We start from the raw sequence: 26,686 nt of genomic DNA on the forward strand, positions 1-26,686 counted from the left end.
ATTCGGAAACAATTAATACTACTTAGACCTTCTCCTTGAATCAAAAAAAACAACAGATGCATTCTTCCTTTCCTGAACAACGAAGACTGTTATACTCTGAAGTTGCATGAAATTGACTTTGTTTTGCAGCCTTGGTTTACCTATATCCAGGGTGTTCCAATTACATGCAAAAATGTAAGATATAAAGTAGAGAAAAAAGAGAATCAATGCACGATAGGAGTTGATTATCATATATGAGTGAGTTTGTGGTTTAGACCTATGAGGCAGCAGGCAGGTAATGTTACTTTGAATTAATTTACGAAGTTGGTATTATTTATGGATAACCAAAGGAGAAAAAAAAGGATGGTGGCTCTCAAGCCTAATGATGTTTCAAAATGATAATATAATTTATTTGGAAAAACTTTAGCTACGTATATGCATCACTATAGCATATTTTTCAACAAAATTAAAACATTTTAAAAATGTTAGAGCATTTAACTTTTGAATCTACGTCATTTTGATATCGGATTCTATACTAGTACTAATTTGTTACTGTATCGGTACATCCAATATGAAGGCCAATTGGGCGTATCGATACTCGATACACCTTTTGTACCATGTATCGACACTCGATACGTCTCTTATACTACCTCTAATTCGATACCTTTCTTATATTATGTACTGATTCAGTACTTATACGTACATACGGTCAGCATGCATTTATACCAACTCGCATAGCATTCTTTGGATCTATCTTTTCTAATAAACCAATATATTATGTGCTTGCTTGTACATATGCATTGAAATAGTCCATCAGCAATCAGTGACACCAAGGTAATCCTTTTCTAACCTCCTTAAACTCAAATCCCTTACTAGCTGTGCTAAAGACTCGACTTCATCGGGCTTTATTTTGAACACCTTTGTATTGGCCAAATAGTTTTCAAAAAAAAAAAAAAAAAAGCTATCAAGGCCAATATTCAATATCGCCATGCTATGTTTTTCCAAAATATTCTTTATTTTTTGCAGCAATATTTATAGATAATCTAATTCGTATATAGAAAGCTAAAATATAAAGCATTCCTAAGTTATAATATTTCATTACAAATGCTAATAATATAACTACTGGCAAATATAACACAATACAAGACACCACCAATCAGCTTGCTTGCAAGATTTTATTTCTTCGTGGTTCCATCTACTTTTCAATATTGACGCAAATATAAAAAAGAAACAATGTTTGATTATTATTTTTGTTGGCCACACCTTTTGCCCTTCCATCTCCTCAACGATTCATATTCCCACAGCTCAGCGGAGCGGAATAAGAATGCTTTAATATTCTACACCGACCCGCATTAGCCTTGTCCAACCTTTACCAAATGGGTTCGGGTTGTATCTTTGGCTCGAAAGAATGGTCGATCCTTTTACCGTTGGATCGCGTATGTCACAAATTTTAAAGCAGTCTAATTATTTTTTTCTCTCTGTCTGCGGCCGTTATTGCGCGATCCAACGGTTGACATCGCGAAAGAACGCGAATCATTCTTTCGCGCGAAAGATATAACCCAATTCCCGTACAAAATTCCCTCCGCCCCTTCCATGCGTGTCGTTCCCGCATCTCTCTCTCTCTCTTCCATTGGAGAGAAGAATCTCTTCCTTCCTCGTCTCCCCCTTCACATATTCTCTATCTCGCCTTATAAGTTAATCTTCTTCTGTAGCTTTTCGAGATGCCTCCACCTCGTTGGGCGGCCGCTGCTGCTGCGGTGGCTTTTTTCTCTATCTGTCCCGATCCCTTCCTTTCCATCTCCACCTCTCTTTTCTTTCCCCACCTGCCATCATCTCCCCCTCGTCTTTCTTTTCCTGTTCATCATCAAAACCCCTTTTCCTCGCTGCAGCGCCGCTCTCGACTTCGATGGCTTCCCCCTCCGACTCCACCTTTCTCTCCCAGCCCTGCATCTACGGTACTCCAAACCCAATCTCTGCTTTCTTTGTGTTCTTCAACTCTCCGAAGGTTTCCTCGATTTGTTGATTTTCAGGGTTTTGACGTTCGTTCGATGGAAAACTAGTAATCTGTTTTGAAAATTTCCATCTTCGATTATGTCTGTTGGGGGTTCTTGTTCTGGACGAGTGCTACGAGAATACAGGGCAAGAACGCTTATGATAAAACTGATGGTCTATGTTCGCTACTGTTTCTCATGACACTACCCGAGTTTGCTTGCGAGGGGGTTCAAGTTAAGAGAGCAGTCTGAACTTTTTTTTAGGGTTGGATCGTGCATACGTTCGTGACTACAATCTTTATATACGTTCCCCTTATATGTTTATTTTGCATTGATCATGAATACATTCATAACCCTACCTCCGCCCGTAAAAATAATTATTTTTCTTTTTTCTTTTTGATGTTCTTGAATTCTTTCTCGATCAGGGATTTTGTCTGAAAATTTTTAGTGCTTGTCATTCATTAGGGTAGTATTGATAGGCCACGTTTGCTATTATTTCTCATGACACTCATGACGTCACCAAGAAAGATTGCACGGTGATTCAAGTAAAGAGACAATGCATAATTAGATTATATTTTAGGTTTTTTCCGTAAAAAAAGATTATATTGACATATGGACATTTCTTGGAATTCATCATAAATATGTTCATAACTACAATCTCGATCAACTTCATTTTCCATTCTAATTTTCTTAATGTGTTTCCCTTTTCAAATGTAGAACTATTTAATAAGTGCTCTTTCCTCACTAGGGCTGTCTTCAAAATGTAGAACTACCTGCTTTTTTTTTTTAAAAAAAAGTTTAAGTAATTCTTAGGAGGTTGATCACACAGTATGTTGCACTCTCTCCATTCAATCCTTCAGTTAAATTCCTAATTTTTCTTTCATACCGACCTCATTTATGCTACCAGGGCACACAGCTCCATCATACAGCGAAAGAAAATCCCGCTTCATGAAGTGGCTGTGCAAGATTTTTAAGGGAACGAGTCGTGGAGCATCAAATGGACAGCATCCACGAGCTCTCGGGGAGAACATATTTTGGCACGAGCCAGTTAGATCAACGGTAATATGCTCATATCCTTCAGATTTTCTATGTTAGACTGCCCCCAGCTATTCCATATTGTCATCTCATATGAATAGGGCATTAGCTGGGTTTTGAAGCCAGTAGCATGTTCATTAACTGACTGCTCCTTGTTAATAACATGCCAATAGGGGATATGTTGTTAAATTTTGTATTTCCCTCTTTCATGTTGTTGCATGAGATTGTGTTGCATAACTTATTGTCAGGATGATCAACCTAAAGCTGAGAATGAGGAATTGGATCGTGCAATTGCAATTTCTCTTGCAGAGGATGCTAAGAAACGGAAATGTAAGTTTGGATTATTTGAAATTTAAATTATGAGCTCGCTTAGCATCGTGTTTTTCTCTTCACTAAACTATTTGCATTAATTCAGCTTTTTCTTTCACTTTTAAAAATATAACTTGCATTTCAGAATCTTCTCCATAACATAACAAATTTGTAGGACAGCTTCAGGATACAATGGAATGGGCAATAATGATGAAGAACTTGCAAGAGCCCTACAAGAGAGTTTGAATATGTCTTCCTTTCAGCCATACGCCCCAATCCAGTATTTACCTAGAGAATATAGGTTCGTATCTGCATTTTTTAGTCCATACAATATCTTGCTAAAGGGCACCCAAAGTTCCACCATTGCTTCAAACCCTGCAGAGTTTGTGGAGGTTGTAACCAGGAAATAGGCTATGGCCGTTACTTAAGCTGCATGGGAACCTTCTGGCACCCTCAATGCTTTTGCTGTCATGCTTGTAGACGGCCTATCCATGAAACTGAGGTATGCAATTTTTATGGTCATATAATTTTGTTTAGTTTTTGTTTCTTTTCTGAAGAATTCTACTGGCAAAGTGCCTATCTTAGAGGATTTTGTAGCGCAGCAGATTTTAAATGTAGCAATTGCTTCAGTTTTCTTTGTCAGGGAATTTGCCATACCACAAGGCATGCTATAAGGAGTCGCATCATCCAAAATGTGATGTCTGCCATGAATTTGTAAGAACATTTAGTTCCTGTATATTTGCAGATAATCACTTATTATAAGATAATTTTGTTAATTAATGCTTCTACCTTGTTACCAGTGCTTCAGTTAACAGGCCATCATTGAAACTAAACTTTCTCATTGAAGTAGTGTGTTTTTGTATTAATCTGCTATTTAATACATATTAAGTTTAAATATTTGTTTATCAGGTTACATTGGGATTAACTCATTGCATAAACTAATCTCATTCTGGTCTGCTTTATCTTCTTTGTATCCTCTGCTGCTGCTCTTCATCAATGACTTCTATAAATAATTTTCTTTCAGGCCTTTTATGCTTCGTGTTTCCAGCTAACCATGCATTATATGGTAATATAAGTTATTACCATCTTAATACCATCATGCATCATATCCATTCTCACTGTGGCCTCTAGATTTATACATCACTTACCTACATACATGGCATTTTTCTGATCGACAATTTTTGAAGAAAGCAAACTATCAAACTACTGCATGCAATTTGTTTCTTCTTTTCTAATTTCTAGGTTTGTCTTTCGAAGGTATGGTTGGTTATTTTAAAACCATTTCAGTGGGCTTCCATTGGATGGGCCTTGGGAGTGAAGTAAGACCCTAAAGCTAAAATGCAAACAGCTAGTCATGATTGCTATCATGGTCTTACTATTCCGATACTATAGGCATGATCCCCCTAAAAGTTGCTGGTGAAAACACAGAAGATGTCGATTTTTTTGTTTTGCAAAAAAAAAAAAAATCTTAACAACAATTGCTATTTGTATGTAGTATGTGTCTTATCATTTAGAAGCTGCATGCTTTCCCCCTTTTGATTGATTAATGCTGGTTCTCCTGCTTCTATTTCAAAGATGAGGAAGAATAAAGCTGCCACAGATATCAATAATCGAAATCATAATTGGCATGAACAACCATTCTCTATTATCTATTTTTACAGATTCCAACGAACATGGCTGGTTTAATTGAGTATAGAGCTCACCCATTTTGGGGCCAAAAATATTGTCCTTCACATGAACATGACAAAACACCTCGTTGTTGTAGTTGTGAGCGGATGGAGGTATGCAATATTATTGTTTAAGTGGAAGTACCTATTTGTCGTTTTCTTTTTGCCAATAGGATTCAGGGTGGACCTGACTCTACATTGATTTTCTTTTTCTTTGGTTAATATCAAAGTCAAGGGGTATGAAATACATTTCTCTAGGAGATGGGCGCAACTTATGCCTAGAATGTCTGGATTCTGCTATCATGGATACTGGTGATTGTCAATCTCTATACCATTCTATCAGAGACTATTATGAAGGAATGAATATGAAAATAGATCAACAGATTCCAATGCTTCTGGTTGAAAGGCAAGCACTTAATGAAGCCATGGAAGGGGAGAAGGATGTGAGTTTTACTTTGCGGTGGTTTTACATGCTTAATCTTGAGAGTGTTCTCTGAAATTGTTGTGTTATTAGGGTCATTATCACATGCCTGAGACAAGGGGCTTATGCCTTTCTGAGGAGCAGACAGTTAGCAGTGTAAAGAATTTCTGTCTTGCCATCTTTATCACCACAATTTTTATTCTCAGATATATAAAAAGCATATCTTTATTTTTCTATCTTGTTAATATAGATACATAAGAGGCCAAAGATTGGGGGAAATCAAATATTTGGCATGAGAACTCATCCACAGAAGTTGACTCGTAAATGTGAGGTCACAGCAATTCTTGTTTTATATGGTCTTCCCAGGTCAGTTTCATCCAATGCCATGTTATACTCCAGCGTTTACATTTGTAAATACATTGGTGTGATCCAATTAGATTGATGTTTTGAGTGCCATGATCTGGTTTTCCTAACATGCTTGAATCTGGTTGCAGCATTATACATCTTATTACCTTTCGTCTGATTTACAATTGCATTTTTCTTTAACTTATTATAGCATATTTTTGGTCAGGACAACAAAAGTGCTTAACTGAATCTGGTATGCTACTTATGCTTTTGTGCATGGAGGAACCTACAACTTTTTAGGTGTCTAAAGCGAAAATTTGGGATACCTTGGTTAGATCATATAAATTTTATTCATTCAACCAGTTGAGATTTTTTGAAATATTTGAACCATGTTATCTGATAAAAGTTTATATTACAACAGGTAGAAATGCACAAGTGCAAATGCACACAATCACGCCTGTGAACACACATGCCCCTCTATATTGTAATTATTAAGAAAGCAATTCTAGTTTTTATGCCACGGATGCACATTTTGAGTTTTGCATCGAATCAATTTTTTATGCATCGAAAAGATTTAATTAAAGGTTCTGATGTGTCAACTTCTAGTGAACTATGAGAATAACAACCCGCTCCCTATAGCCAGCAACATGCTCATACACCACAAGTTCCTGTAGCTTTCCCATGACTTATAAAAGTCTTTTCTGGTTATTAATGCAGGCTATTAACAGGTTCTATCCTTGCTCATGAATTGATGCATGCATGGTTACGCCTCAAAGGTATATTGCACTGCTTTTCAGATTCTCATTAGGGTACATCTTTTGTTGTCAATCCGAGAAAGATTATTATAACTTTTCTCTGAATCATAGTCTCTTATTACAAAACTCTGTTGCTTGTTTTGTAAATTAAGATTTTATGCACTTGTTACTGCTGATGAAGGGATGTTTAACAGAGACTGATATAATGTAGCTAGTAAAGTCAAAGGGAGCTCTTTACCTTTGGCCCTTCATCTCATTATTACTTGTCAGTATCTTTTCAAGCTTTTGTTTGGTTACTTGTCTGTTGGGGTTGCAACCTGCTAAGCCTAAGGTGTTGCCATGATTTGCCATACTTGGCTGGAAGCTCTTGACCATGGGCCCAAACCTGGACTACAAGCTTAGATGAGGCTTATATATGTCCATTTTCGACTTAAGCCATGTCAAACTAAGAAGTAGTGCTGGTAATGGGCCCGGGCTGGCTTGAGGCCCATTGGACCGGGCGGGCTTCAAGTTGGGTCTCTGGGTTAGGCCCAATATTGCTTGGGTTAGGCTTGGGCCTAAAAAAAGGGCTCAGATAAATTCTGAGCTAAGCTTGGACTGTTGCTTGCCCTCGGCCAGGGCTCAACTCGAAGCTTGAGGCCGACTTTTGGCCCGGCACCCAAGCTCGAAACTTGGCCCAATCTTGGGCTAAATTCACTATTAGTATTTTTTGCTAAGAAGTCAAGCTTCGTTCACACTCAAAACCTAGAGCTGTTAGGAAATGACTGGGTGTGACTATGCAGTCATGATTTTCTTCTGATATTGCTTGTAGATGCTAAAAATGGTTACTATTAAGCGATTTTACATGATTTGGTGCCCTAGAAACTAACAAGTTCAATAACACTGAGTCATAAGTAACAACTAATGAATGGCATGGGACGTGGACTCAAGTCATACCACTTCTAACCTAAGCTTTCAGCTAAACCCTTCCTGAAGTTTGACCAAACCTGAAAGCTCATCTGGTTGCCCCAGCATGTGGTCTCCTCTTCATGTAGAATAAGTGGTAGCAAAAACTTTTTATCTGAGTCCTTCAAAAGGAACATTGTTCAATGCCTAATAAGTTGGGAAACTATCCCCTTGGCAATAACAAAAAAAAAAAAAAAGAAGCAAAAGGGCCAGTTGTGAATGGGTTGGATTGGGTCATCTGAACTTTAAGGTCCAGTTAGATTGGGCTTACATGATCCCTATATATCCTCATGCTTGCATGCATGTGTTTATGTGCATGTGTAGGCGTGCATGTGTGCTTGTATGCGCATGCATGTGGAGGGGATTTTTGTTAGGTACAATATAATTAACATAATTTAATATAAGGAAGTGTCTCATCATATGCCTATAGTGTTGGCCTTTTTAGGTACATCAATTGCTTGTTTAAATTAAAGTGGTACCCTTATTTTTTTACAACTGATTGGAATGAGGAAAGGTTATATAGGTCATCTGGTGGCGTTCGTAAAATCCTCTCTTCCACCCACCTCATGTCTTGATTCTTTACTTTTGTTCATTTTAACATAATGCTTCGAGACATATATTCATGATTGGCTCTAACTTCGTTGAGTTTGCGTTAGCTTGCTGGTTAAATGGATCTGGTTGCAGTCCTACCTTAGAAGTAGCTCTAATAACCTCCATCACTTTCCCTTCAACACCCATTTACCACCTATGCCTCTTCCATCACAACATTCTTTGCAACATTTATCCACTGTCATTATCTTTCTATGCAGTTAGCAGTTGTAAGATGAAGACTCATGGGGTTTGACAAAATCCTTGTATAAACATATATGTGAACAATAAACTGTGTGAGCTCCATGGAATTCTACTTTGTTATTAATTCCCATCATATTGATTTTACCAAGTTTATCCAAGTCTTCCTTGGTTCTCTCTCTCTCTCTCACTCACTCACACACACACACACACACAGAGTTTGATTTTTGTTTTATTATTTGCTTGGTGCTTCAAGTTTCAATACTGGAGTTAAATTTCCTTTCACCAATTTAGGCTACCGCAATCTAAGCCCTGAGGTGGAGGAAGGTATCTGCCAGGTGCTCTCCCATATGTGGCTTGAATCAGAGGTTATGCCAGGGTCAAGGAACATGCCATCCTCATCTACGTTTCCTTCGTCTTCATCCTCTTCATTTCCATCATCCAAGAAAGCAGGAAAATCTGATACTGAGAAGAAGCTTGGTGATTTTTTCATTCATCAGATTGCTCATGACACTTCATCTGCCTATGGTGAGGGTTTTAGAGCTGCTAATGATGCTGTTAATAGGTATGGGCTTCGTTGCACCTTAGATCACATTCGCTGGACAGGAAACTTTCCGATGTAAAGCCATTTCTTCTGTTGTAAGGAGATATATTCCTTCAGAGATATATTATGTCTTGATGATAAAATTAGTCATGGAAGCTTGGACAAGCTCCCCTTAATTTTTTATGGGGCTACTTACCAACTACTATTTCAGGTAAATAAGCACTTGTATTGGATCAACCATCAATAAAATCATTTTCTTCAAATTCCAGCAGCATTATTTGTGAAAATAATAGCAGATATATAGGGATCATCTGTGCTATATGGCAATTGCAGGCCTTTATGGGAAGTCGGCGCTTGCTGGCTAAAAATTAGTCATAGTGATATAAAAGACCAGACAATTAAATGAGGTACATGAGCAAGCAAACAGTAACGCTCATGCATCACTATGTTTAACAGGCAATATGAAACACACTTCAAACTTACAATACCAGGTTCTTCACCTGTCATGTCTTCTAGTCAAACTTGAGCTTACTGCTTATAATTCCTAGGAAGGTGGTTTAGGATGCTGGATGTTCCATGTCCGCAGATTTATTGTATGATGGGCCGGCTTCCTGATAACCAAGGCTAGCTGGTTGCACCATTTTGTGTTGGCTGGAGCCTGCTTTCAGGAGAATTAGCATGCTGTAGCTGTCTCCTTACATGGGCTTCTGTCACTGCTGCTTTTTAAGTGAATTGCGTGCAAAACTGAAGTGTTAACGTTAAATATCACTAGAGGCACTACACCAAGATGTTCAATTTCATGTTGCACTCACATCATGTACTGCTGCCTAAAAGGTAATGGTGTTTTGATTGATCTTTGAATGGTTTAGCCAGCGATGTCAATCATGTTGGTAATGAAGGATATTATTAACTGATATTATTTAAATTATTGGCTAGTTCAATTCCTTTACTTCTCTGTTAATAATCCATAATTGTTTCATAACCATTTTTTCAGAGAAAACTTCTTTCTATTGGAGGTTTTTAGTTCATATGTTTGATGCACTTCATTTATCTGCTTGTGCAACTGTTCATCATTTTGTACCTAGTCCATGTCATGCACTCTAATCTGTTGTCTAGATGTGATCAAATCTAGCAGCAAAGTGGATGCTGGCATTGAAGTAAAGCTCTCAAATTATATTTGATGGATTTAACTAGCATAAAATTGCATCAGTGTCATTCTTGTTGATCTAATTTATTCTCTCCCTCACTGTACGACAGTTATTGGTGACTGGTCTATTAGTGAGCTACACAATATGCTTGCTTCCAGCCAGGACCACCGCATAAAAAAGAATAATATGCTTGCTGTTTGCTTGAATTTGCTTGATATACATGTCCGGAGCAGTTAATGGTTTCATCTTATCTATTCGTTTATCTTCTTTATTCCTAATCTGGAGTCCTTTCATACTTGCGGTTAGTTGTAAATGCAAGAGTGGATGCTGGCCATGAACATAAAGCACGAACTTTAATTGGTGTCAAGATGCGTCTGCTTTTTTTCTAGATGGTTGCATCATTAATTTTGCACCAAGTCACCTGACAAAACAGGAATCAGTGGTAAAGAGGAAATATCATCAAACTGCATCTACATATTGTTTTGAATAAGCAAGTAATTCCATTAAGTTTGGTAGAAATTGGCGGAAAGGTTGGATGGCTTGACACCAATAATCGTAGCTCTACTCGTCATGGTTTCTGATTTCAGTTAATGGTCATGGTTTCTGTATGACCTTAACCTTCCTCTCTATCTTTGTTCTGTCTACTGGTTCCTAAAAGAAATTCTCTGCATCAACATGGATGGTTCCTCAATAGCATAGTTTAGAGCGGATGGATAAAGACAACTTGTTGAGAACAAGTGGGGACAAAGGGCCATGAATGTACTCTCAACTAAGGCTGAAGCTCGTGTATGACTATTTCTGTGTTTCAATCCTGAAGCTGGCAGCACTGCATCAGTTCCACTTTCAAGATGCATTCTTCCACTTCCGGTTGAAGGTTCGACTACTATTATTTTTCAAGTTAAAGCACACCCTATCGAAGTTGCTTCAATAGGATTTTCTGTTCTCTAAAATTTGATCAGTAGAACTGTTGTCATAGGATGCTCAACCGGTGTCATCTCTTCAAATTGGTAATTTATAGAAAACAATGCAATCAGAAGCAACGAACCACCCAATATTTTCTTCCTATACTAAATTGCTCAACCAATCACTGGCTGACACCCTAGCTTATTTGAAACGGACAAACAAACAGGCGATAATTCTAGTAATGATGGTGGGCCACTATGAGCCACCGATTAGTAATGGTCATGGTGGTGGGCCTCTGTATGGACCACAGATTAGCAAGTCAGCCTGTAACACGATTTGTTGCTTTGATTAGCTGAGTGAAGCTTGGAATTGAACAACCTGCCTAAAAGCTTTCACTCGATGGCACGAAGAGTGGCATCTTCTAAGAAAGAATGAGCGCATGATTCTTGAAGCATCAAAACAGAACCTTCTAAAGCAGTTCACACAGGACCTAGCACCATTCTTTCACAAGCAATCAGACTCATGACTACAATACTTCTCATATAATTTTAATGAATCGACTTATAGACTAGAAACACAGGATGCTCCTTTCACCTGCCCCTGTTCTCTACAGATCAAGTTGAGGATGAAGCACATTAAACTGTCCCGAAACAGATTGAACAAAAACCTCTATCAACAAGAGCTAAGGCCCCACTGATATTACAAGAATGCCCTATGCATAACCAGCGGTGTGTTTAATATATCCAAACGCCAGAATCAGCTTCATTTGATTGTGCAAACAGTTATACCAATCAGCATATCAATGTGGGCCCCTACTCAATCAAGTTGGTAACCAGTGACAACATTTTATAAAATTTAATTGCAGAGAAGAATTTGTTTAAACACCATGAAAATTGACCATGGTCTTCGATGAGTTAAAAGAAAATAAACTTATCAGCTAAGATCACAGCGGTAATTCAAAACTGAGATCCTTAGCTAGCAAGTCACCAACAACATCTTGCAGTAGCTTCTGGGGATGTTTTCACCATGCATATGACGTCACTTGCTGATAGATATCTTTCACCACCCATCCTCCCTGATGTTGGAATTAATAATTTCCTGAACTGGCAAGTTGCTTCTGTTAGTTAAACAAATTCTCCATCACTTTTTCTAAAAAGTCATTGTTATAATCCTCGAAACCTCGCATATGCTTTTTACAAGAAACTCAGCTGGACCTCCATCAACAGCAAATAGACAAGTAGGCTCCAAAGAGCCCAATCATCTTTTTTTCCCTTAAAGATCAATCAAAACTGAGAAGTACATGATCTGGAAAATGCTAGCAGAATTGGAAGATGTATAACACTTAATGCCTCATGGATAGAGTTGAAGATATAATTTTATAAAAATTATAACGAATGAAAAACTTTTTCATGGAAGCAATTGCAAAACTTACCACCATGTGATTCCTTGGACACTAGAAACTTTTCTACCTTATCTCTAAGAACTTAACAATGTGCATCAATGTCAGAGGTCAAAACTTCATCTCTGAAAGATCTCAATGCTAGTCATCAGAATCTCTGCCAGACAGGCATGACTTCAGCATCTCGTAAGTCATGAAAACAATGCCAACACCTGGGACAACTTTATAGTACTCAGGCAAGATACCTCTGTACAATCCTCGAAATCCTTCAGTATAGATTATGTGCCTAAATGTTCCAAACAGCCCCGAGTTGTAGACATGAACCTTTCCAGCTGCCCCTTCCAACTGCATTCGCCGCCTCACAAGATCTAATGGGAATGTAACTGCAAAACAATTTTAGATGTATCAGCACTTTAGGTGCTCTAAATTTGAGCAAGCAAAAAATATAAGGCTATCATCAGTTGGATATATGGTCCATCTTGCATACTAACTTAGAAGTATTACCATGGTTTGCTATGCCGGTACCGGAGCCTGGACCGGTTGCCCGGCGGCACAGGTTGGTACAGGCCCGCGCCATGCTGTGCCGGGCTTGTATCGATATAGTAGAGGAGGCAGAGGAGAAGGCGAACGGGAAAGGAGAAGAGAGAGGAAAGGGGGAGAGAGAGAGAGGGGGGTGGTGGAGGCCAACGAAGGGCCGTCGGAGGCTGGCAACATAGGCAAGAGGCGTAGAAAGGCTCCGCGGCAGGGTCCGACCTCTTTTTTTTAAATTTCGCAATCTTTAAGTAAAGCCAGCAAATCACTTGTCGACTTTACTTAAAAATTACGAAATAAAAAAAGAGGCCGGACCCATGTTTCATTGTTTTTCGGCTGCAGAGCCCGGAGGAGCGTCCTCTACGCAGCTCGCCGGCCTCCACCTCCCTTTCTCTTCCTTCCTCTCCCTCTCCCTCTCCCTCCCTCCGCGTGGCTCGCCGGCTCTCCGCTAGCCGGCTTTCTCTTCCTTCCTCTCCCTCTCCCTCCCCCGCTCGCTCTCTTTTCCTCTCTTCTCCTTCTCCCCTTCCGGCAACCGATCTCGTTTCCGTTAACGGAATCATTCTGATCCGCCGCCGGGATGGCTCCTTATGACCGGAACCGACCGATTCGGGACAGTTCCGCTGACCTTGATGATTACTATAATTATCACTTGTTTCATTCTATAATTGATCATGTCAAGAATTATAAATGCAATCTGAAAGTCACTCCAAAAAACAGGTGTCTCAAAAAATAATGCCAGCATATCATGCATGAGTTAACACCAATCTATGGCATACAAAAATAATAATTGGAGTCTACATGTGCATGTAGAGACTGGAGATTGCAAATGCACATTTAGAAAACACCCGAACATTAACATCATATCTGCCGGTGCTAATTCCAAACTGAATTGGAAACTAATGAAATACTTACCAAAAAGAACTACTGCAGCAAAGAAGGTGGACACTTACAGATGACATCACCAATAAGAGCTCTCTTGAAATTTTTGGACAAAGTTCAACCTGCTTTCAGGTTGATTTAAATACTTAATGCAATGAGTTTGTCCTTTTGAAATGTCTTATTTTGGAAATCAGTATGAGAACAACTTGAGCTCAAAGAATATTGCTTATTAGAGACACATTATTTCACGTGTCAAGAGGTAGAGCTCAAAGGATATAAAACTTTTCTGTCAACCACTTCCCCATCTGCCTCCTCTCTTCTTTTCCTCTCATCTTATTCGTCCCCCCAATTTTTCTTCTTCAAAGGCAAGAACGCTCCCGTAGCCTATTCTCTTCACACAAAAGCGAGCTAAAGAAAATTTGCTTAAGCCAATTATATGATATTCAATTTTTTTTAAAAAAGAAAACAACTTGCATAAATGACCAAAAAGTTCACGATCAAGCTACTTTTGGAGCTTATATTGCAATTAGGCATAATTAATAGGCCTGGGGCAGCAACTTTTATCATAATTACTTATGCGAGGATTTTGGTATTTTGTCTTCATTACTGACTTTCCCAGTATATCAAGTAATCATGATACTGGACAGTGCACACTATACAAATTAGTCTTTCTGGTGCCTATCCATTTTTATCCTTTCTCACTATTAGCAATTGATCCAAAATACAAACACAAGAGTAGATTAGGATTAACTCAAAATTCTTATTATTTGATTAAGTGTCAATCAGTCATGACAGCTAAACTGCAAATACCAGGCAACTTATCACTGAAAAAAAAGAGGTTCAAGTTCAAATAAAGGATTGCAGGAGATGCATACAGTTGGGAAAAAGAGGCAAAACCAACCAATTTATGTCTGTTCACTTAATTCTGCAAAATTGTTTAGTTGTAGATTTTTAACTTCTTTAGATCAATTAGTGCTATGATTCATCCTAGTATCAGCTTCCATTCATCTATAGTTTTTTCATATAACTCTGTGTCCATATGCGCAATCCTAGATTCTGGTTATCAAGTTGTCAATCACTTACCTGTTGATGAAGCAATGCCCGAAATACTTCCACAAGCCAAACTAACAAATACAGCAGGATCATTGGGCCTGACATTTTACAGGAAAAAAATTCACATATCAAAATTTACCATACAATGTGAAAAAGTAGTGTCTCCTCAGCATATGAAGCACCAAAATTATTTAATCAAAGCACAAGGAAACCACCTCTGTAATTGCCAATGAGATCGCAAGGTTTCATACACAGAGAAGCTGATCGCTATATTAGGTCCAACACCCTGCAGCTTACCAATGGTCAATGCCAACAGAATGAAAGTTTAAGAACCATGACCTCAATACGGATTGATCTGAACAGCTTACCAACAAAGTTGCTCCAAGTCCTTTATATAACCCTCTGATACCCTCATCTCTGTAGATGGCACAGAGTGCATGAGAAATGCCTCTGTAATACATGGTTTTTGTCTGCATAATTACATATCTCAAGTTAATTATGCTGCAAATCCTGGTCTAGATAAGTTCTGCAAACAATGGAAGTAACAGTGCAAGAACACAAACTTCAATATTTGTAAAAACAACAATGTAATTGCAATGAGAAGAGAATCCTAACAGATCAGGAAAATTTAGACTAATTAGAGTGTTAAAAAAAGTGAAGCCAAAGTTTTATCTGCCATATCAATCATCAATGAGGATTGCAAACTCTAGAATAAATAAATTGGTTATTCCAAGATGCTTCAGAATAGAATCTGTATTCATACAAACACCTAACCCAACAACTAAATCAATCAAATAGTATGATAATGTTGGATCAATGCATGAATGAAAAGGTGGGTCAACTAATACCATGCATGGAAGAACAAGCCAGATATACCTAAAATATCTGTTCATCATTTCGAAGTCACGTAATGGGAAAATGTACTTTTAAAAAGTGAAATCATAACAGTTTTGTGAAGACAGGTTGTTATCACAGTTTTTGAACAATGGATATCACACATTTAGTGGACTGGAAGTTATAAACAGGTATTCCAATGCAAGATACTGCAAACTCTAGGATGCTTATAAAAAAGTTATCTTATATAAGGTATCTCGGCCAACATCAACCACTAAATCCTGAGACATCAGTGGATATACGTGGCTGATATTCTCTCAATCACATATTTTAATTACTTAAATAGATTTTTAATGAATAGATTGCAAAACCAGTGCCTAAAAATAGCTGCCGATCTTGGAAATACCATGTCAATTTTTGATATCTTGCATCTAAAATATTGGCTGAGATGTCATAAAATTTCAGCTCTTTTCAAATTTTTCAACCTTTCATATTCAGCCAAAATAAAGCCAAGACCTCTGCTCATCTCAATCTTGGTCGCCCACCAAATAATCAGTACCTCTGTTTTTAAAAACCTTGCATAGATCTTCGATGGACTTATATATATTTTGTCTAATCTAGCAAATTGTCAGAGTCATGAGGGATGTGTAAAACCATTTTTTGTTCAAGCACTTGAAAACATTTCTCTGAACTTTCGGTTAAAAAAGCTATAATAGTGTAAAACTTTCTTGATCTCAACCCTTTTTGCTCTTTCTTGAACCTATTTCGCCAGTCTCTACCAATCAATAAGTATCTTTTTAAGCACAAATATAAGCATGTAGAACAAGCAAAGCAATGATATTAAGAGAATAATGAGTTCATAATTTTCAACGATAAGGCCAACATGAGTATTAAATGTTACATTAATGTAATGGGAATTGTGAGATCGAAGTGCACCATGATATAGAAACCCAAAACAGAAAAAACCTAAAAGGCTGGACTTAAGTGGTTCATTGGGTGCACTACCTAGGGCACAATAAAAGCTCCTATATGCAGCAGACCACCTACAACATAAAAATTACCATAACACAGAAAGCCCAAGAACAACTTGAAAGGCAGCCACCTGGACTTGAGTGGTTCCTTGGATGCATTACCTGGGGCATGATTACAGCTCCTATATGCAACTGACCACCTAGTGAACAATCAAGCAACCTGCACATGCATAGGCAGCGCAGTACTAATGGGCTTGGACTACTTTTTCGTACCAGTTTACTAAGGTAGGCCTAGGTATTGACCATATTAATTATGCACCTCATCACCCCCCATAAACGTCTTGATGAAGCCATAAACTTTAAACTGATTACAGCTTATGAGTCATAAATTTACTTACTTGTTAACTTGTCATTTATTAATTTTCATCATTTGGCAGCTGTCTTGTATTATCAACTTCAATAATTATGCATGCCTTTTTTAATGATTAATATATAACTCTCAGAAAATTTATCTCATCATATAACTTCCTCAAGAATATTGTGATTTTACTGGTTCATATGTCACATTGCACTAAAATAGGTCCTCAAATAAATAAAAGGAGTTCTCTCAATTTGACCTTTTTTCCTTCAATTTTTTATGCTTTATCTGTATTTTCTAGTTATGTATATATACATACATATTTGTGTGCACATGCATGAGAGAGCATTTAATTTTATTCTAATATTCCAATGGAATCTGCTTAGGCATGAACCTTCTTCCTAAGCACTATATGGTCCCTTCAGCATCCACATTCCATGATCACCTATCAAGTAACTAATGGCACAAAGTACCAACATTTCAACTATTATTATAAGTTTATAACTATCTTTTTATGAGAAATATTATTGCCATAACTATCACCAAAATCAACATAAAATACAGTAGTAGAGATTCCTTGGTTGATTTGCTTTTTTTCATAAGGAATTCTTAATTTTATATATCAGACCACAGCACTCAAATCTTATTCACCACATATCGGCCATATTTTTTCATAAGGAATTCTTTATTTTATATATCAGACCACAGCACTCAAATCTTATTCACCACATATCAGTGCCATACCATCTAGTGCCGGTTGCATGCGATATGCCGGCCATAGCAGATATAACTCAATAACTACGGGAGAGTTTGGTATGGGTTGATCATTCCAAGATTAAGGGTGATGCGGGTGGACATAATGAGATCACAACATTTGGTTGCACTACAGTGATCTTGGGCTGAAATTTGAGGACAAAAATGTCCGTCGGTCCAACAAAAAAAATTGGTATATAACTATACCATTAATATATTATATCAATATTATATATATTATTTTATATCGATATTAGATATTTTACTTATTATTAATCATATTATTGTCAAATTACTATTCAATAATAATTTTAAATTATAGTAGAAGTATATAATTGTACTTTATATTTATATAATAAAAATATTTAATACATTACTTCTATTTGCCTTATTTTTTTAATCAAAATAAATATCAGTATTAAAAATAATATATTATAAGAATAAATAAAAATATTAATTCTTTAATAATTATTAATATATCTTTATAGGATTAATAATTATAGGACATAAATATATTTTTATGGAACATACTAATAATAAATATATTAGCAAATATATTAATATTTTATTATAATATATTTGATGTGATTACTAAATATAAGTTTATAAAATATATCAGAGGTAGTTTTGGTATTACATGTTTAGTGATCTTGGATTTTTATGGAATAACAAACAAGTTACTCATGGATATCTGAGAATCTCTCGTCACTGGAATATAGCATGCCAAATGAGGTGATCTTAGATCATCGCGATCAAATTACCCTCGGATAAGAATCATTAGTGATCGAAGATCACCTTGGTGATCCCACTGGGGTCACCCAACGCCACCCACATATCACACGACAAGAATCCTTAGCTTAGGGAATGTAAGCACAAGTCATCATATAAGAAACTTGTAAACTATGAATTCATAGTTGTCCTATATTTTATTAACATAACTTTTGAAAGAATAACAACCCATGCCAAAGTAGAAGTGCAAAGTGTAGGTGATGATATTCTTCCTTTGACTCATCATCCTTTCTTTTGAGTTGTACATAGTTAACTTTTTTACATTTCTCTTTTTTTTGACTTTTGATATTTTGTGATTCTACAAGAATATTAATCTACCAATTCAGAGTAGGGCAATTTGGGTTGTAACAAACCAAACTGAACTGATTAAGAACCAGCACAATTTGGATGGTTGGGACAGATCAGTCCCTTAAAAACCTCATGTAGCCCCCCACCCCAAGGCCCTGACCCTCTTCCTCTCTCTCCCCCTCTCTCCCATCTTCCGCCATGATCGAAGCTTCGAAGCTCCACCACATGCGGTTGAATCTTCGAGAGAGTGTTCGTGTTCTCATCGCGCTCGCTCGGTTATTCGTCTAGCTTGCTTGGTAGCTCGTCTTGCTCCTCTTCAATGTCAATCGATGCCCATGTAAGCCCCCACCCCAATCTCCCTCTCTCCCCCCCTCTCTCTCCTCCCTCTCCCTCTATTAGGCCGGTATAGTATATATACTGGTATCATACCAAACCGATCACCAGTCAATACGAGCCTTGGTACCGGTCTAGCAGACCTTGCTTCATAGACTTAAACAGTGATAGAAAGTTCAATCGCATTGTTGAGCAGCGAACTCCAAATGTATTACAATGTTATGAATGACCCTAACAATATTGATAGCAATTTTGCTTATTTATATACCATTTTTTCCCAAATGGCTCATCTTAGCCAAAGCTTATCAAGATTTTTGTCCCCAATGTCTAGCTGAGAAATAGTTAGATACTCGACTTCACCCCCAGTCTGTACAGCATGTGCAACAATGACCAAAAGAAAGCCCTACTTATAGGTTTCAAGTCTTATCAAGGGAAGACCTAAAGAAAACGGCAGAACAGCTACGACAAAACAATTTATGCAATTTAAAATGAGTAAACAAGTTACACCAGAAGAAATGAATGGGAAAGAAAGATTTATCACCATGACCCACAATCAATGTGAATGAATTACCAAAGTTAGTAGGCATGCAAACTTCGCTTCACGTACCAATCAATTATATAGCTAGGAATTTAAACCATCAGATTCTCATATTTTTTATTACAGAAACAAAATAAAACTTCAAAATTTTACAGCTTGAAGAATGAATTCAAAAGGAAATAGGATAACCATATTAAATAGGCACAACTCATGCAGAAGATAAAAGTGTCAGAGTGCATCAAATATAGAAACCTAGCCAAAAGAATGATCTCTTAATATATCAATTGAACTTAGTTCTAACATGATAAAAAATAAGCATATAAACAAATCATGAGAATTTATTCAGTATACAAATATAGACTTTATTAAGATAACTGCATACAAGGGAATCCCATCATTCAAGCAAATACACATTTCTATGATTCTATCTGCACAAAGTATATCCCAAAATGTCTATGTGATTGCCCTATGACAGTAAGAAATGCAAACTAACATCCACAGTAAACAACTGACAGCTCTTAGTAGCTGGACAGTTATTATCAGTGCCAAGTTATATCTAGACTACAGATCCTTCTAGAAAAGAAAATAAGCTAATTAGCAAACATCCTGCTTCATTTGCAACGACAGATATTAGCGATGGTTTATTTTTTTAAAAAAAAGCCTTGAATTTGAAACCTTGAAGAGAAGCCATCATGCATTTTTTCTCTCCTACTTATTCACTGGGAAAAAAAATTAAGAATTCAAATTTTCAAATATGATTGCTGAAGATAAGATTAATAGATAGGAATTCTACTGCATGATGTGATATAATAATGGTGAGATCACCTGAGCAGCAAGACGCGTCCTCACAAGGTCCAACGGGTATGTGATAGATGCAGCTGTTACACCTGCCAAAGCACCACCTAACAGCCGAACACATACATCTGCAGCCATATAATCCTTATGCCTATCAAGCCCAGGAATCAATTGTAGTAACTGCAAAAAAATAATAATTGATATAGACATATCATTTAAAAATTATAAAACCCAACTAGCTGACTGGCCAAAACATATTTCTCCAACAAACCTTCATACTTGCATGCTTGTAGTGTTCATAAGCATAGAAGCTTATAGATGAATATGGTAGCCGATGAGCAATAGTGACCAAATTTCCTTTCCAAAATGCTCTAAAACCTTCTTCATAGACAATGCGTGAAGCCTCCCTCCATATACTAGCCTTGCTTAGGGTAGCAACATTAGAATGCATGCCTTGCACCTAAGGAAATAAGATGCCAGGAAAGCAGTTGGTGATCTGAGAGAACAGGTGAGAAATGGAAGCCAAAATGAAGGATCCTCTCTATGACACCAACCAATATAGATAAACCATTGTAGAACAGATAGGAAAATGAAGAAAATGAGGAAGAAAAAGTGGCATGACAACCTTAGATAACAGAACGTTACCAGTTCAGCAGCACACAAAAGCCTTAAATGAGGACACATCTGGAAAAAGCATCCATACGATGAGGTACTTTTGCTCAAGTTCTCTGTTAAATAGATCTAAGTGTCGAGTCCTTTCAATATCTAAGAATTACATATTACAAGCCCTTGTCTGAATACCATACCAATATCCGTGTCCAAGTGTTAGGTAAACTGAAGGATCCAGGTATCATAGCCAACAAACAGTTAGTTAAGTCTTAGCCATTGATAAAAATCAAGAAAGAAAGCTAAAAAGAACTCTACCTAGAAGACCCTTGCTAAAAAGAACTCTACCTAAAAGACCCTTTAACATGAGTCAAGAACATAGTTTATAGTCTGTTCTTGTGCTTACATCTTGAGCTAATTATTTACCCAAACAAGCACACAACACTCTTAAAGCATAACAAGAAAGTCCATGTGCTACAAACTTGGCCTTGCAAATAACTGGTAAAGCTACTAGTAAAGCTTGTTGAAATGAATGGTTATTCGGTTATTCGCCTATAATATAAACACCACAATTCACTTATTTAAAAAAACATGAATATGAATCCCCATAAATACCAGCTACAATGAAGTGAGGGCTAAAATCGTATTTTATTCACTTGCTCACTTTCCAACTAGTAGTCATGCATGCCAAATGAGTAATGGGAAAGAGATTCGTTGGGTCCTTAAATGAAAGGATTTAAAACAGAGACTTCAATTATTATGTCTTACAAATTCAGATATGAGGAGTTCTGAGCTTCCTTAACTTCACATAAGATGCTTCCATGGAGGTACAACATGCTTCAGATAAGATTTTTCTTTTTAAATCTTAAAGAGGGAAACTTAAGAAATTTTAACATTTGGGATTGTATGATCAAGTCAAGGACCGATGGCTAGATGCTAGAAATAGAGGAAACTGCAAGTCTGAGGTCTTGATACAGCACAAACTGGATCGTATAAATATAGATTCTCCAATTATATAATGAAGAATGTGTATGAGGACTCAATCTAGGACCTAACTCTAATGGGCAAAAAAAATCTAGTAATAGGAGTTATGGAAGAACTTTATGAAGGCATAGAATAACAACAAATAATTGATTAAAAATCTCACCACCTAACAAATCACCAGCTAAATGTAGGCAGTTTCAGGTCCTTGCTGAGAGATGGTAAATTCATTGCCTCTAAGCATAAGGTCATCATCATGGCAGAAAAAATAAAAATATATGTTCACTTTTATTATTTCTAATTGATTTTTCACTCCCACTACATGGGTGCATAAAGAACATAGAAACAATCAAACAAAGTGTTAATTATAAACTAACTCGCATATAACTAATCTAAGCTCAAACTTTACTCATAAACAACACCTTACTTACAAGTTACAACACAAATTGAATCTGTTGCCTGGTCATTATTAACTAACACTGTGAATTACCCATGTAATGACTTTGAAATCGCATTACTTAAAATATAATACAATAGAGTCAACCAGAATAATGTAAAATTTGAACTGTATGCTTGTACCAGCACAAACACCTACACAAATGAATACTTTTTAAGGTTCCATCCTTGCTGCTCCACCTTCTTAAGTCCAACATCTAACTTATCACATATCACGCTTGTGCTAGTCAGGGGCCAGCTAGTACAAGTTCTGCTTTACTTGGCCCCCTGGCAATGAAAAATACACAACCAGCCATAAGATATCCCAAATGAATGCTAAGATGTGGAGTAAACCAAAATAGTTTCTAATGAATTTATACTCTGCAAACTTGATCTAAAATTTTGACTTCTTGTAAATTTTTCATATTAAAGCATAAGATGCACACTTATGTGTTGTGTAGGCAATTCTACATCATGATACAAGCATATAACATGATATGAAAGGACCATCATTTAAATCTATTTTACGAGACTTAAAAGAGCATTCCCCCATTTCAACTTCTTTTTCACTTGATCACGGATTATGCTCTATCATTGAGATATATTATGCATATATATATATATATATATATATATATATATATATATATATATATATATATATATATATATATATATATATATGTACATGTACATGTATGTGCACATGCATGTACGTCTATGTATGTGCACATACATGCATGTCTATGTATACATGTATGTATGTGCACATATAAATGTAACAATATTCTCTCTATCCCAACATACATTAATCTCAATTTCAGTATGCCAGACTAATAAACATGCAGATACATATCGATATAGATGCATTTTGTACCCATTTTCTTCATATATTTTACCAATCAAAGACATCATTAATTAATGTAGATCATTACCTCAAAGAAAATCTTAGTATATAGAAAATCATATGAATTCTTATAGCTTTTACCGTAGAACTTGAGTGCAACATTTCGTTGATACTTTCAGTGTTCTTCAGATAGCTTACTACAGGATTTAAGGCATGCTTTGTCAATAATGCCTTCAAATGCTAAAGTTGGCAATATATAATTAAATAGGATGTTCAGAGGTTCAAAACATCTCTATTTTTGCAAGAAAAAAAAAAGCTATATCTCAAAAAGGAAAATTGTTCCTTAACATGTCTTAGAGTCATATATCGTTTTAGCGATATTTTGTTTTTTTTGTTTGGAACCAATATAAGCCTGCCATCAATATGGTACAATACAATACCTACACACCCTTGGACCCTTACAGGGAATGGTGAATACATAAATGCTAAATTGTTGTGCTCAATTTCAATTTGATATCAATTATGTCATGCCTCTAAGAAGGTAACAAACTCTGAAACCACAAAAGTTTCCCACAATCCCACCCAAGTACATTAGTAGGATGACTTTAAAAAAATGATTTAAAGTTTAAAACTTGCAACCAACCACCTAGCCCAGTTGAAGCACACTCAAGAAAAGGGGGGAAAAAAGAAACACATAGTTAAGCAAAATGCATTATTGTCCTTGTTAAGCCTTAATTGTATTGTGACCTGTGACTTAGACATGCACTATCTGTGTGCCTAAATATGAAGATGTTCTTCGATACTTTGTTTTACAGAAAATCATAATGGTTTTTCTTGACAAAATTAGTCCTAAACATTCTAAATACTTACCCAAAATGAAGCTAAACAATGTTCCCTGATATTGATCGTACAACGAAAATTAGGAACTAAAATCTTTCTCAACTTAATGATTGGTACAAAATTCATCTATAGACATAGTTTCACTTTGGTAATTACTCAAAAAACATGACATTTTGCATCAAGAAACTATAACAGGTGGTCAAATTTGCATGCACAAATTTTGGCCCGTACTTAGAGAAGTGCTTACCCATGTCTTCTCAATTTGATTTAGTCATTCCTTATGGTAGAATATGAACCGTTGAGTGTACGTGAAGATTTGACCTACGAGGAGCTTTCGATCCAAATTGTGGACAGAAAAAATCATGTATTACGGTACCGAATCATTCCTTTTGTCAAAGTACAATGGAATAATCATTCAAAAACAGAGGTTGCATGGGAGCTTGAGGAAGAAATGAAGGTCAAACATTCACAGCTTTTTGAATCTTCAGGTATATTAATTTCGAGGACCAAATTATTTTAAGAGGGAGAATGCAATAACCAGATATTTTGGGATCGTGGGCCGGCTCGAAGTGGCCAGGCCCAGCTCGACTCCAACTAGCCCAACTTGTGGGCCGGCTCGAATAGGCCAGACCCAACCCGATCCGGCATGTGAGGGGGTTGGGGAAGAAGACCCCGGCTGGGAGTCTTCTTCCTCTTCGATTTCGGCGAAGTCAGCGACTCACCGAGGGCAATCCAAGTTTGATCCGAACTTTAGGATCTTGCCTATTTAACTCTCCACCCCCTTTGATTTCCTCCACCCCAATTGCCGAGAATCACCGCAATTTCAAGCTCTTCTTCTCCGAGTCTCCTCCTCACAATTCGTTGTCGGAAAGGGCTGCCAAAACCTCGCCAGACCGAGGTAAATGTTCCTCATCTTATTCCCCTTCCTTTCCTAGTGTTTGAGTAGACTTTTGCTTAGGTTTGAGCCAGCAAATCGCCGGAAATTTCATCCGAAACAGGGTATTTCGGTCTTCATCGCTCCTGTTCCACCACCTTGCTTCAAATTTGCGCACTTTAAAACTTTTCTTGGTACAAAACGAACAACAAAACCACGGAAAATAAACATGGAACCACCGCTTTCAAGAATTTGTAGGAATTCAAATTTCACCGAAAAGAAAAGAACCGCCGCCTTCAAGAATTTGTAAGAATTCAAATTCCACCGAAAAATAAGAGCAGTTTCACATGGTTCAAAGACGCTCCTTCCAACAAGTGGAAAGAGAGGGCAAGAGAGGGACCGACCTGAAATAGAATAGTGAGACGAGAAAGTGGGGCCGTGCAGGTCTTGCTGAACGCTCCGGCGACGCCTCCGGCCAGGAGGTTCGCCACCGGCGCCATCTGCGGCTGAAGCTGAGGGGCCTGCTGCCCACTCTGCTGGTTGGGGTGCGAGGCCGAGTACCGCCGGATCCCGCCCTCCACGGCGACTCCGTGGGCGGCGGCGAGGGCCCTCTGCCCTCCGCCTTCCACCACCGCCCTCATCCGCGCGTCCGTCTGCATCTGCGATCTCGTCCTCCTCCCGCTGTGACCTCGGAAACCCTAGAAACGAGGCGGAGCGGCTCCAGATTTGGATTGGACTCGCCCCCTGGAATCGCCGAAATGGAAGTGGAAATCCTAGAGAAACCCTAGAAAGGTGTCCGGCGCGTCTGGCGTCGTCGTCTTCGTTTGCTTCATATATAGGTTTTTGGGCGAGGAATTCGAAGCTGGAAAGGATGCAGCGTCCGAGTGGGACTCTTCCCTTCCCTTCCCAATTATTATAATTATTATTTTCCTTTTCAGTTAGCGTTTTTGTTTGGGTGTGTTGCCTATCGTGATCACGCTCCCCGGATTGCACGGTCAGGATGAAGAGTATCCCTGAAGACCGGAAGATGCGGTGTTCCATCTCGGGGGCAGTCTCTTTTCTGAGCCGCATGACGTGGAAGATTACGATTCGTGGACGGGACTGTTGGTCTTTTGATGTGACCGTCAGCGAGCACTCGGGGTCTCGGGCCCAGGGTGAACTGTGGGAGTCGGAAATATGGGAGTGGGGCAGGTTGACCGGTGGGCCAGTTACCATGGATGGTGGATGGGTTTCAAACACTTTTGGAACAATAGTCCCGATTTAACATGGTTGGGTCATAAACTTGGAAAGCAACCAGAAGTTTACCAAGATTGTGATTCATCCATAGAAACTATGGAGACTTAATGAAGTAGGAAACTTGGAACAAACGGAGGAGGACTAGTATGGGAAAAGTCAAAATTAAATGGCACCGGTATAATTTTGTTTTTTGTTGAACCAAATCTACTGGAGCAACATGTACGAAATGCATGTGTGTTGCTCCATGGTTGGATTGGTGCATCAGGTAAATAGTGAATCTAGTCTAACCAATAATCACTTCTGGAGCAAAACGGCAGGCAAAAATTAGGGATGCACATGTCAGCAAGAGTCGCTAGCTCATCCTCAGAGAGGAGTGTGATGTCTCCATCTTCCTCGTTCAGGCGCATCTCCGAATGGATCCCAGCCTCCAACCATGGGCAAGCATCATAGACAGAGCCGGCCCAACTCTTAGGCAATTGAGGTGGTCGTCTAAGGCCCCGGCCCAAAGAAGGCCC

At 37.8% G+C, this 26,686-nt stretch overlaps 2 protein-coding genes across 12 annotated transcripts; one reads left to right on the forward strand and one right to left on the reverse strand.

Moving 5' to 3' along the window:
- The first annotated feature begins 1,560 nt into the window (after positions 1-1,560).
- On the forward strand, positions 1,561-9,043 carry DAR2 (DA1-related protein 2). 3 transcript variants are annotated; one of them, XM_088703713.2, is made up of 12 exons: positions 1,561-1,934; positions 2,878-3,029; positions 3,254-3,335; positions 3,495-3,615; positions 3,696-3,816; positions 3,945-4,028; positions 4,976-5,095; positions 5,212-5,424; positions 5,496-5,558; positions 5,653-5,768; positions 6,465-6,523; positions 8,531-9,043. In XM_088703713.2, the coding sequence occupies exons 1-12, from the start codon at positions 1,886-1,888 to the stop codon at positions 8,857-8,859; spliced, it is 1,509 nt and encodes a 502-aa protein (XP_088559839.2). In that variant the 5' UTR covers positions 1,561-1,885; the 3' UTR covers positions 8,860-9,043. The 3 variants fall into 3 exon arrangements, with proteins under 3 accessions (XP_088559839.2, XP_088559841.2, XP_088559838.2); XM_088703715.2 differs by having other exon boundaries at positions 1,703-1,934; positions 3,490-3,615; XM_088703712.2 differs by lacking the exon at positions 1,561-1,934 and adding an exon at positions 2,025-2,204.
- A 2,613-nt stretch (positions 9,044-11,656) lies between these two features.
- On the reverse strand, positions 11,657-25,856 carry LOC103704116 (uncharacterized). Of its 9 annotated transcripts, none has more exons than XR_003385048.3 (9): positions 25,340-25,856; positions 20,624-20,812; positions 20,383-20,532; positions 15,062-15,163; positions 14,909-14,979; positions 14,724-14,791; positions 12,476-12,613; positions 12,264-12,387; positions 11,704-11,929 (listed from the first exon to the last, which is right to left on the reverse strand). XR_003385048.3 is itself a non-coding variant. In XM_008787272.6 (8 exons), exons 1-8 carry the CDS (start codon positions 25,592-25,594, stop codon positions 12,350-12,352), a joined length of 1,011 nt encoding a protein of 336 aa, XP_008785494.3. In that variant the 5' UTR covers positions 25,595-25,856; the 3' UTR covers positions 11,657-12,349. The 9 variants fall into 9 exon arrangements, 3 of the variants coding, with proteins under 3 accessions (XP_008785494.3, XP_008785493.3, XP_026659254.3); XR_003385047.3 differs by having other exon boundaries at positions 11,704-11,934; XR_005511253.3 differs by lacking the exon at positions 11,704-11,929 and adding an exon at positions 11,985-12,136.
- Positions 25,857-26,686: the final 830 nt, after the last annotated feature.

The sequence above is a fragment of the Phoenix dactylifera genome, chromosome 8, assembly GCF_051530095.1.
Source record: "Phoenix dactylifera cultivar Ajwa chromosome 8, Ajwa_hap1_PhDact_Kaust_v1.1, whole genome shotgun sequence".
Taxonomy (NCBI): domain Eukaryota; kingdom Viridiplantae; phylum Streptophyta; class Magnoliopsida; order Arecales; family Arecaceae; genus Phoenix; species Phoenix dactylifera.